The sequence below is a fragment of the Scyliorhinus canicula genome, chromosome 23, assembly GCF_902713615.1.
Source record: "Scyliorhinus canicula chromosome 23, sScyCan1.1, whole genome shotgun sequence".
NCBI lineage: Eukaryota > Metazoa > Chordata > Chondrichthyes > Carcharhiniformes > Scyliorhinidae > Scyliorhinus > Scyliorhinus canicula.
In genome coordinates, this window is record NC_052168.1 from 25,350,854 (window position 1) to 25,363,725 (window position 12,872).

The 12,872-nt window shown below is 49.4% G+C and overlaps 1 protein-coding gene across 1 annotated transcript; it reads right to left on the bottom strand.

Moving 5' to 3' along the window:
* Positions 1-7,593: 7,593 nt before the first annotated feature.
* Positions 7,594-8,133, bottom strand: LOC119956562 (profilin-3-like). Its single transcript, XM_038783862.1, has one exon. The coding sequence runs from the start codon at positions 8,040-8,042 to the stop codon at positions 7,629-7,631; it is 414 nt and encodes a 137-aa protein (XP_038639790.1). The 5' UTR covers positions 8,043-8,133; the 3' UTR covers positions 7,594-7,628.
* Positions 8,134-12,872: the final 4,739 nt, after the last annotated feature.

Sequence of the window (12,872 nt, forward strand, 5' to 3'; positions counted from 1 at the left end):
GGTCACTCACTGAGGGTCACTCACTAAGAGTCACTCACTGTCAGAGTGAGGGTCACTCACTGAGGGTCACTCACTGAGGGTCACTCACTGAGGGTCACTCCCTGTCAGTGTGAGGGTCACTCACTTAGGGTCACTCACTGAGGGTTACTCACTAAGGGTCACTCACTGAGGGTCACTCACTAAGAGTCACTCACTGTCAGAGTGAGGGTCACTCACTGTCAGAGTGAGGGTCACTCACTTAGGGTCACTCACTGAGGGTCACTCCCTGTCAGTGTGAGGGTCACTCACTTAGGGTCACTCACTGAGGGTCACTCACTAAGGGTCACTCACTGAGGGTCACTCACTGTCAGAGTGAGGGTCACTCAGTGAGGTCACTCCCTGTCAGAGTGAGGGTCCCCCACTGACGCTCACTCCCTTAGGGTCACTCACTGAGGGTCACACCCACTCAGAGTGAGTGTTACTCACTGAGGGTCACTCCCTGTCAGAGTGAGGTTCCTCACTGAGAGTCACTCCCTGAGGGTCACTCGCTGAGGGTCACTCGCTGAGGGTCACTCCCTGTCAGAGTGAGGTTCCTCACTGAGGGTCGCTCCTTAAGGGTCACTCACTGAGGGTCAATCACTGTCACAGTGAGGGTAACTCACTGAGCGTCACTCACTGTCAGAGTGAGGGTCACTCACTATCACAGTGAGGGTCACTCACTGAGCGTCACTCACTGTCAGAGTGAGGGTCACACACTGAGGGTCACTCACTGTCAGGGTCACTCACTGAGGGTCACTCACTGTCAGATTGAGGGTCCCCCACTGACGCTCACTCCCTTCGGATCACTCCCTTCGGGTCACTCACTGTCAGAGTGAGGGTCACTCACTGAGGATCACTCCCTGAGGGTCACTCCCTGTCAGAGTGTGTGACCCAGACTGAGGGTCACTCACTGAGGGTCACTCCCTGAGGGTCACTCCCTGTCAGAGCAACGGTCACTCGCTGAGGGTCACTCATTGTCACAGTGAGGGCCACTCACTGAGGGTCACTCATTGCCAGAGTGAGGGCCACTCACTGAGGGTAATTCACTGAGGGTCACTCACTGAGGGTCACTCACTAAGGGTCACTCACTGAGGGTCACTCTGTCAGAGTGAGGGTTACTCAGTGAGGTCACTCCCTGTCAGAGTGAGGGTCACTCACTGAGGGTCACTCCCTGTCCTAGTGAGGGTTACTCACTGAGGGTCACTCACTGAGGGTCACTCCCTGTCAGAGTGAGGTTCCTCACTGAGGGTCACTCCCTGAGGGTCATTCACTGAGGGTTACTCCCTGCCAGAGTGAGGGTACTCACTGAGGGTCACTCAGTGTGGGTCACTCCCTGTCAGAGTGAGGGTCACTCACTGTCAGAGTGAGGGTCACTCACTAAGGGTCACTCACTGTCAGAGTGAGGGTCACTCACTGAGCGTCACTCACTGTAAAAGTGAGGGTCACTCACTGAGTGTCACTCCCTGTCAGAGTGAGGGTCACTCACTGAGGGTCACTCACTGTCAGAGTGAGGGTCACTCCCTGAGGGTCACTCCCTGTCAGAGCAAGGGTCACTCACTGAGGTCACTCACTTAGGGTCACTCCCTGTCAGAGTGAGGGTCACTCACAGAGGGTCACTCCCTATCAGAGTGAGGGTCACTCACTGAGGGTCACTCCTTGTCAGAGGGTCACGCACTGAGGGTCACTCCCTGTCAGAGTGAGGGTCACTCACTGAGGGTCACTCTCTGTCTGAGTGAGGGTCACCCACTGAGGGTCACTCTCTGTCAGTGTGAGGGTCACTCACTGAGGGTCACTCCCTGTCTGAGGGTCACTTGCTGGGGGTCACACCCTAAGGGTCACTCACTGAGCGTCACTCCTTGAGGGTCACTCCCTGGGGGTCACTCCCTGAGAGTCACTCACTGAGGGTCACTGCCTGTCAGAGTGAGGGTCACTCACTGAGGGTCACTCCCGATCAAAGTGAAGGTCACTCACTGAGGGTCACTCACTGTCTGAGGGTCACTCACTGTCTGAGGGTCACTCACTGATGGTCACTCACTGAGGGTCACTCCCCGTCAAAGTGAGGGTCACTCACTGAGGGTCACTCACTGTCTGAGGGTCACTCACTGAGGGTCACTCACTGAAGGTCACTCCTTGTCCGAGTGAGGGTCACTCACTGAGTATCTCTCCCTATCAGAGTGAGGGTCACTCACTGAGGGTCACTCCCTGGCAGAGTGAGGATCACTCACTCACTGAGGGTCACTCACTGAGGGTCACTCCGCGTCAGATTGAGGGTCACACACTGTCAGTGAGGGTTACTCACTGAGGGTCACTCACTGTCAGAGTGAGGGTCACTCACTGAGGGTCACTCACTGTCAGAGTGAGGGTCACTCACTGAGGGTCACTCACTGTCAGAGTGCGGGTCACTCACTGAGGCTCCCTGTCAGAGTGAGGGTCACTCACTGTCTGAGGGTCACTCACTGAGGGTCACTCACTGAGGGTCACACCTTGTCAGAGTGAGGCTCATGCCCTGAGGGTCACTCACTGTCTTAGGTTCTCTCACTGAGGGTCACTCACTGAGGGTCACTCCTTGTCAGAGGGTCACGCACTGAGGCTCACTCCCTGTCAGAGTGAGGGTCACTCACTGAGGGTCACTCTCTGTCTGAGTGAGGGTCACCCACTGAGGGTCACTCCCTGTCAGTGTGAGGGTCACTCACTGAGGGTCACTCCCTGTCTGAGGGTCACTTGCTGGGGATCACACCCTAAGGGTCACTCACTGAGGGTCACTCCCTGGGGGTCACTCCCTGAGAGTCACTCACTGAGGGTCACTGACTGTCAGAGTGAGGGTCACTCACTGAGGGTCACTCACTGTCTGAGGGTCACTCACTGAGGGTCACTCACTGTCTGAGGGTCACTCACTGAGGGTCACTCACTGAGGGTCACTCCCCGTCAAAGTGAGGGTCACTCACTGAGGGTCACTCACTGTCTGAGGGTCACTCACTGAGGATCACTCACTGAGGGTCACTCCTTGTCTGAGTGATGGTCACTCACTGAATATCTCTCCCTATCAGAGTGAGGGTCACTCCCTGGCAGAGTGAGGATCACTCACTCACTGAGGGTCACTCACTCAGGGTCACTCCCCATCAGAGTGAGGGTCACTCACTGTCAGAGTGAGGGTCACTCACTGAGGGTCACTCACTGTCAGAGTGAGGGTCACTCACTGAGGGTCACTCACTGTCAGAGAGGGTCACTCACTGAAGGTCACTCACTGTCAGAGTGCGGGTCACTCACTGAGGGTCACTCACTGTCAGAGTGAGGGTCACTCACTGATGGTCACTCACTGTCAGAGTGCGGGTCACTCACTGAGGGTCACTCACTGTCAGAGTGAGGGTCACTCACTGAGGCTCCCTGTCAGAGTGAGGGTCACTCACTGTCTGAGGGTCACTCACTGAGGGTCACTCACTGAGGGTCACACCTTGTCAGAGTGAGGCTCATGCCCTGAGGGTCACTCACTGTCTTAGGTTCTCTCACTGAGGGTCACTCACTGAGGGTCACTCCTTGTCAGAGTGAGGGTCACTCACTGAGGGTCACTCCTTGTCAGAGTGACGCTCACGCCCAGGGTCACTCACTGTCTGAGGTTCACTCACTGAGGGTCACTCCTTGTCAGAGTGAGGGTCACTCACTGAGGGTCACTCCCTGTCATAGCGAGGCTCATGCCCTGAGGGTCACTCACTGTCAGAGTGAGGGTCACTCACTGATGATCACTCACTGAAGGTCACTCACTGAGGGTCACTCTTTGTCAGAGTGAGGCTCACGCCCTGAGGGTCACTCACTGTCAGAGTGAGGGTCACTCCCTGAAGATCACTCACTGAAGGTCACTCTCTGAGGGTCATTGACTCAGAGTGAGGGTCACTCACGGGGGGTCACCCTATCAGAGTGAGGGTCACTCCCTTAGGGTCACTCATTGTCAGAGTGAGGGTCACTCACTGAGGGTCATTCCCTTTCAGAGTGAGGGTCACGCACTGTCGAAGTGTCACTCTCTGAGGGTCGCTCCTTGTCTGAGGGTCACTCCCTGTCTGAGGGTCACTCACTGAGTGTCAATCCCTGGCTGAGGGTCACTCACTCACTGAGGGTCACTCCCTGTCTGAGGGTCACTCACTGAGTGTCAATCCCTGGCTGAGGGTCACTCACTCACTGAGGGTCACTCCTTGTCTGAGGGTCATTCTTGTCTGAACCAGTTGATTCTCTCAGCACGTGGTGTGAGTCTGTGCTGGGCTGGATGAGTTCTTGTTACACTGAGAGGCAGCACCCAGAATGAGCGGGAACCGTGGTGCCCTCTGCCTTTATAGTGTGCGTATTCTAACTGGTGATTGGCTGCGGTGTTTGTACATGTTGATTGGTCCCTGTGTGTGCCCACCAGTGTGTGTCTGCACCATGATATCCTGGTGTATATTATGACAGTGGTGATGGTCGCCGATGAGCCTGTGGGTGCCAAATCCCAAAGGGAGACCGTGTCCTGTCGCCCGTCCTGGTGTGCCATGTAGGCATATTGTGGATTGGCATGGAGGAGCAGGACCTTCTCGACGAGGGGGGTCCGATTTATGGCTCTCGCATGCTTCCGGAGGAGGATGGGCCCTGGGACTGCCACCCAGGACGGGAGCGAGACCCCTGAGATGGATTTCCTGGGGAAAGCAAACGTACGCTCGTGAGGATTGTCGTTGGTGGCTGAACACAGGAGCGACCGGATGGAGTGGAGTGCATCGGAGAGGACCTCCTGCCAGCGGGAGACTGGGAGGCTTCTAAACCGTAGGGCCAGGAGGACAGCCTTCCAGACCGCCGCGTTCTCACTCTCCACTGTCCGTTTCCCCGGGGGTTATAGCTGGTCGTCCTGCCGGAGGCGATACCCCTGCTGAGGAGGAACTGACTCAACTCACCGCTCATGAAGGAGGATCCCCGATCACAGTGGATGCAGGTGGGGAACCCGAAAAAGGTGAAAAGACTGTGTAGGGCCTTGATGACGGTCATAGAACAGTACAGCACAGAACAGGCCCTTCGGCCCTCGATGTTGTGCCTAGAGGATTCACCTGAGGAAGGAGCAGTGCTCCGAAAGCTAGTGATTTGAAGCAAACCTGTTGGTCTTCATAATATTATACACCTTAATCTGGTCCTGCCCTCAGCCTTCTCTGTTTCAAAGAAAACCACAGCCCATCCAGTTTATTAATAACTGAAACGCTACATCCCAGGCATCGTCGTGGTGCATCTCTGGACAAGATCCTGGGCGGGATTCACTGACCCCGTACCGGGTCGGAGAATCGTCAGCGGGCTGCGCGCATCACGCCATTGGGGCCGGCGTAACGCCGGGCAGGGGTCATGTCAGGGCACGGCATGGCGAAGGGGAATCGTGAGTACTCGTCAACAGTGTTGAGGAAGTGCACGTTACGGTCAGTGGAGGGGAGGGACAAGCCCAGGCATGTGAAATGTACAACACAACACAATGCAACACAGTGGTTTACCATAGGTCACTCCCATCTGAGGGTCACTCCTGTCTGAGGGTCACTCCCTGTCTGAGGGTCACTCCTTTCTGAGGGTCACTCCTGTCTGAGAGTCACTCCCTGTCTGAGGGCTGAGGGTCACTCCTGTCTGAGGGTCACTCCCTGTCTGAGGGTCACTCCTGTCTGAGGGTCACTCCTGTCTGAGGGTCACTCCTGTCTGAGGGTCACTCCCTGTCTGAGGGTCCCTCCCTGTCTGAGGGTCAGTCACTGTCTCAGGGTCACTCCTTGTCTGAGGGTCACTCCCTGACTGAGGGTCACTCACTGTCTGAGGGTCACTCCCTGACTGAGGGTCACCCTGTCTGAGGGTCACTCACAGTCTGAGGGTCACTTCCTGTCTCAGGGTCACTCCCTGTCTCAGGGTCACTCCCTTTCTGAGGGTCACTCACAGTCTGAGGGTCACTCCCTGTCTGAAGGACATTCCCTGTCTGAGGGTCACCCTGTCTGAGGATCACTCCCTTTCTGAGGGTCACTCCCTGTCTGAGGGTCACTCCCTGTCTGAGGGTCACTCCCTGACTGAGGGTCACTCACTGTCGGAGGGTCACTCCCTGTCTGAGGGTCATTCCCTGACTGAGGATCACTCCCTTTCTGAGGGTCACTTCCTGTCTCAGGGTCACTCCCTGTCTGAGGGTCACTCCCTGTCTGAGGGTCACTCCCTGACTGAGGGTCACTCACTGTCTCAGGGTCACTCCCTAACTGAGGGTCACTCACTGTCTGAGGGTCACTCACTGTCTGAGGGTCACTCCCTGTCTCAGGGTCACTCCCTGTCTGAGGGTCACCCTGTCTGAGGGTCACTCCCTGACTGAGGGTCACTCCCTGTCTCAGGGTCACTCCCTGTCTCAGGGTCACTCCCTGTCTGAGGGCCACTCCCTTTCTGAGGGTCACTCACAGTCTGAGGGTCACTCACAGTCTGAGGGTCACTCCTGGTCTGAGGGTTACTCCCTGTCTGAGGGTCACTTCCTGTCTGAGGGTCACCCTGTCTGAGGGTCACTCCCTTTCTGAGGGTCACTCACAGTCTGAGGGTCACTCCCTGTCTGAGGGTCACTCCCTGTCTGAGGATCACTCCCTTTCTGAGGGTCACTCCCTTTCTGAGGGTCACTCCCTGTCTGAGAATCACTCCCTGTCTGAGGGTCACTCACTGACTGAGGGTCACTCACTGTCTGAGGATCACTCACTGACTGAGGGTCACTCAATGTCTGAGGGTCCCTTACTGGGGGTCACTCCCTGTCTGAAGATCATTCACTGACTGAGGGTCACACACTGTCTGAGTCACTCTCTGTCTGAGGGTCACTCAATGTCTGAGGGTCCCTTACTGGGGGTCACTCCCTGTCTGAAGATCATTCACTGACTGAGGGTCACTCACTGACTGAGGGTCACTCACTGATTGAGGGTCACTCCCTGTCTGAGGTTACTGTGTCTGGATCTGGGAGGGGGGTCTTTCTCATGAGGAAGGTTTACTCTCACTGGGGGTCACTCATTATGGCATGGTGCCACAGTGATTAGCACTGCTGCCTCACAGCGCCAGGGACCCAGGTTCGATTCTGGCCTCGGGTGACTGTGTAGTCTGCACGTTCTCCCCGTGTGTGCGTGGGTTTCCTCCGGGTGCTCCGGTTTCCTCCCCAGTCCAAAGAGGTGCGGGTTAGGTGGATTGGCTGTCATAAATTGCCCCTAATTGTCCAAAGGTTGTGTGGAGTCACAGGGATAAAGTGGGGGATTGGGCCTCGGTAGTTTGGCCTTTTGAAGGGTCGGTGCAGACTCGATGGGCCGAATGGCCTCTTTGTGCACCATTGGGATTCCATGATCCTCTGGGATGGCAAGATCAATCTTTCTCTCTGGTTAGGGGGTCATGTTCCTTATCTGCACGGGATGGACACCCTTATTGTCTGGAGATGTCACCCTTCTTTCTGGGGGGGGGGGGGGGGGGGTGCTGTTCTTGCTCCCTGGAGGATGGAATGGCCTCACTTTCGTTGAAAATCAGACGCAATAAAAGTAAAAGATTGTATTTAAGTATACTTTATTATCAGTTTTGAAATCTCTATTCTCAAGGAAACCTGACAGTCCCCTCCCCCCGCAGTCCCCTCCCCTTTAGAGTCCCCTCTGTTTGAGGTAGTTGGCCAACTCGTGGACCTTCTTGTTGAGCGCTCCCCCGTGAACACCCCTTTTCCCCATCACGAACACCATGAGCTTGATGGTTTTGCCGATGCAGATGCTCTTGCTCTGCCCGCACTTCATCCTCACGTCCATCACCCCGTCGTTGTTGACCATGAGGTTGTCCCGGATGACGGAGCACTTCTTCCCCCCGATGGTGATGCCGGTTTGTAGGAAAGCCTTGCGGTCCTGTCCTATCAGCAGGCTCACCTCCTGCGGGGAGATGGCGGCCAGGATGCCCCCCGGCTTGGAGGCCCAGACGGACTTGTTGTCAGCGTGCCCCACAATGGCGGCATCCTCCATGTTCCTATCCTTCAGGATCGAGTTGATGTAATTCTTCCAGTCTGACATCCTCTCCTCGGGCCTGTGACCGGCTTCAAACACAAAAATCTGCTTGACTCTGTCTCACCAACAGCCGATCATTAATGTGGAAGGACTTAATGAGCAACAACTTTGTAAAGTGACACATCATTATGAGATCAAAATGGCAATATTTGTGACATCATAAAGATCCTTTTATGGATGTCAGTGCAAGTTATCAAATCGGATATTGGATATGTTTATACAAGACAGGTATTTGAGACAAAATGGTCCATTGTATTAATTAGCAAAGAAATATATCCTGATTGAGTGGAACACTTTTCATATGCTAACCTAATTATTACTTAATATTAATCAGGGAGAGTGGCTCAAGGTCGTTAAATTATGGAAGTGTTTGATAGCGTAAATGTATGGGCGGCATGGTAGCACAGTGGGTAGCACAGTGGCTTCACAGCACCGGGGGTTCAATTCCCGGTTTGGGTCACTGTCGGTGCAGAGTCTGCACGTTCTCCCCGTGTCTGTGTGGGTTTCCTCCCACAAGTCCCGAAAGACGTGCTGTCAGGTGAATTGGACATTCTGAATTCTCCCTCTGTGTACCCGAACAGGCGCCGGAATGTGACGACTAGGGGATTTTCACGGTAACTTCATTGCGGTGTTAATGTAAACCTACTTGCAGTGGCGGACTGGCCAGGGTGTCAGCTTGCCCGATGGCAAGCGGGCCCCTGATGAAGTGGGCCCCCTATATCAAATAAAAATGCAATAAAGAAACAAACACAGACAACTGATTTAGTAATAAAAAGGAATAAGAAAAAAAAAGAACAGGACACAAATAAGCAGTGCATGAAAAGGAACGAAGCAGGGGAGGTAGTGGGAAGATGTGGAATAGGGGGGCTCGGGCCGGGCATAATTAAGGAAATTCCATGTTTTCAGCAAGAGTGTGTGAATTTAAAGATAAAGTTACAATTCGTGATTTGAGATGGTCGGCAACTTCAAAGGATATCAAGCAGTAGTCTTGGTTCAGCCAGTACATCGGTCCGGGTCGGGGAACCAAGAAGGGACCCGTGAATCTCTGAAGGGCCCTTAAAAAGTATAATTAATTAGATAAATAAATCTCCAACTTCTTTCCTGAGATTTGTATTCTAACTTAATAAAATATAATTGTTTTTAAAAAGAGCAATACCAAATAAAAATGCAATAAAGAAACAAACAAATAATCACTCAGTGTATGAAGGAACGAAGCAGTGTTAAACGGATGTGAAAAGGAGTGGGGGGAGGGGGGGGGGGGGGGTTGGTTCACCCGGGTCGGACATAGTTGGAAATCCACGTTTTCAGCAAGAGTGTGTGAATTTAAAGATAAAGTTACAGTTCGTGATTTGAGATGGTCGGCAACTTGAAAGGATATCAAGCAGTACATAGGGTCGTGAGGTCACCGAAAAGGAGAAGCAGTACATTTGACCGTGAATCATGAGGTCAAAGATATTGAAGTGATAAGCCATGATCGGTAAACTCAAAGGGTTGCGACTTGTAACACTACACTGGTATCAAACTGGACATGTTAACTTTGGTCGTGGGACCATTCTTAATGTCTTACTATAGTCCGACCAAACTTCTAAGTTTCAACAGTTGTCTCAGTTGCTTGCTGGTGTGAACACTGGACAGTGGATTGTTTCCTCTTCTGAAGCTGCATAGGCCACAGTAGTATTGACTAATGAACATAGCCTATTGAAGTGTAAGTAAGTTATTTTATATTTTTTATCAAGTAGGGGTTTATCTGGCGTTCCTTCAAGTTATTTTTGCAATCATCAATATTCATTTTTCCCAATGTGGGCTATTTTTAATTAAGTTTTTATTTCAGGAATATTACCCCTACCAGCATGGAAAAGAAAAAGCATAAATCTGGGTCACTAAAACGCAAAGAACAAAAATAAGCGGAAAGGAAGGAATCAGCCAAGCGATGCAGGCCTATTGCAGAGTTTATAATACCACAAGCACAATCCACATCAATATCCAGTTCTGCAACAAATAATCAAGAAGCAAGAAACAATGCTCATGGTGATGATGCAATGACATGCGAGTTACAAGAACAGAGAAGAGCTACTTTGAATGTAGAGACAAATACAAGTGCATCCATTACTAATCAACCCAGGCCCAATATTTCTTCTGGCTTCCTTGTTCTGGTATCTGTACTGCCTGTAGTTGCAACATCTGAACACATAGCTTCAACTAGTGACAGGGAATCAGATATTCCTTCAAGCATAAATGACTTGGTTTCTGAAGCACATCCTGTAAATGAACCTACGCAAGAAAATGAAAGATCAATTACTGGAATCTTCCAATATCCATCACGAGCAAAGATAAAACAGTTTTTTGCTGAACATCCACTTCAGCCACTTGATGATCTGCCATTTGATGCTCGTTTGTATGAGAGGAAAATTATGAATGACTCAGTCCCAAGAAAATGGCTAACAGATAACAAAGAAAATAGATGCTTATATTGTTCATACTGCTTAGCCTTTGAGTTTCCCAACACTTGTAATCCATCACCCCTTGTACGTGGCTTTAGTGACTACAGGCGTATTAGCCAGAGCTTGACTTTACATGAATCGACAACACATGTCAGAAATGCTCAGCAATATATCAGTGTGGTTAATGATGGCACCTTAGATAAATTTTTTGCAGCATCACTAATTAAAAGGAAAGAAGTATTGAAGCAGAGAAGTATTGTCATGAGGATTATAGACATCATAAAGATGTTAGGCAAGCAAGCACTTCCTTTTCGAGGTCACAGAAATGAATCGGCCTACACTCTAGATAATGAGGTTCTGAATCATGGCAATTTTTTAGCTACAGTGCAGTTGATGCCAAAATATGACCCCATTATGGCAGCTCACGTTTCTGCAGTGCAAAACAAGTCTAAACAAAGAATCAAACGATTAGAGCAACAAGGAAAGGCTCAAAGTAAAGGCCGTGGTGGACTTATTACATACCTGAGTAAAACAACTATAAACATGTTAATCAAAATTATGAAGAATATGATACAAGAAAGAATTAGTCATGAAGTTTCTCAAGCAAAATATTATTCTATTCAGGTTGATTCAACACAAGATAATTCATCCATCGATCAGTTTAGCATTATTATTTGGTATGTGCTTAAAGGTATTATCTGTGAGCGACGACTTTCAGTTGTGCCAAGTAATGATGGTACAGGACAGGGACTTTTTGATCTATTGATTGAAACATTACAGCATCTTAAAATTGACCCCCAAAAATGTTTATCTGATAGCACAGATGGCGCTGCAAGCTACCATGGCCAGTATAATGGTTTACAAAGTAAAATTGCTGATGTGGCTGATCAACATGTTCATATATGGTGCTATGCCCATGTCTTGAATTTGGTGATAACTGAAACAACAAAATGTTGTGTGCCTGCAGTTTCTTTTTTCAATTTGCTCCAGAATATAGCAACATTTGTGAAAGCATCATACAAGAGAATAGCTGTATGGATAGAAGTTGTTGGAAAATATCTAGGACAAGAAAAAATGCAACGATTAAAACTAATTGGTGAGACCAGATTGTCAGAAAAATCCAATGCAGCAACAACTATATTTGGACGTTTTGATGATGCCGCTGCCAGTACTTTCGTAAATCTATTGACATGCTTATCAATGATACAAGATTCAGAAAAGTTTGATGCAAAAAAACATGAAGCAAATGTTTTACTTCAAAGTCTTCTAAAGTTTGAAACCATATTGACAGCATTTACTTACTTGTATATATTTGAAACTACAACCCCGTTATCAAGTTATCTACAGACAAGTGGTTTAGATATGTTTACTGCATGGAGTTTGGTAGATTCAGCTACAACAAAGTTGAAGGAACAGACAAGAACATTTGATAACATTCACAGCAAAGCTTTGGAATTTGTAAATAAATGTAATGACAGGATTTCACAGATGAATATAGATGAAAATCAAACATTGGAAATTGATGCGTTGGAAACAGCATTGCCAGTTAAGAGGCAGAGGAAGAAGAAAAGAATGGCAGATGAGCTTATTGATGATGAAAGAAATTCCTCAGATTCTCTAGCTGATTTTCGAGTAAATGTGTTTAACCTAATAATGGATTGCATTGTCCAGTCACTAGAATCACGCTTTGTACAACACAAACAGTTGTATAAAGATTTGTCCTGCTTGGACCCAGCAAACTTTCAAACTATTGCAGAGAAGGGCCTTGAAGATGAAGCATTGGAAGGTATTATTAAGCTGTTTCCACAAATCAGCAAAGATCAAGTAATATTGGAATTGTTTTCTTTTGTTTCAAACTTTGATGTATTAAAGCTATTGCTTAATGATGGTGAGAATATGGATTCCAGTTGCAACAATTGTAAAATTTGCAGCACTTGCCCATCGTGTGTACTAAAAATTCTGGCATCCAACAGACTTCATGACAAGGCATATGATAACCTTTATGAACTTTATAAAGTCATCTGCACACTATCAGTTACTCAAGTCCAATGTGAGAGGACATTTTCAAAGCTAAAGATCATAAAGGCAAAGTTAAGAAATTCGCTGTCTGAGGAGAATTTTTTTTTAAAAATAATTTTTATTGAGAAATTTTGATTTTATACAACAATAACGCACCTTAGTAAAATACCGAAAATAACAATAATATTAACAATCATATACATTCGCTCCATCCCCATGAACAACCCAGCATTTTAACAACAACGCAAATTAACACACTATAAAGTTATAGAATAAACACTACAATAATGCACCCCCCCCCCCCCCCCTCCCCCGGGTTGCTGCTGCTATTGACCCAGTTACCTATCTCTGAGCCAGGAAGTCCAGAAAAGGCTGC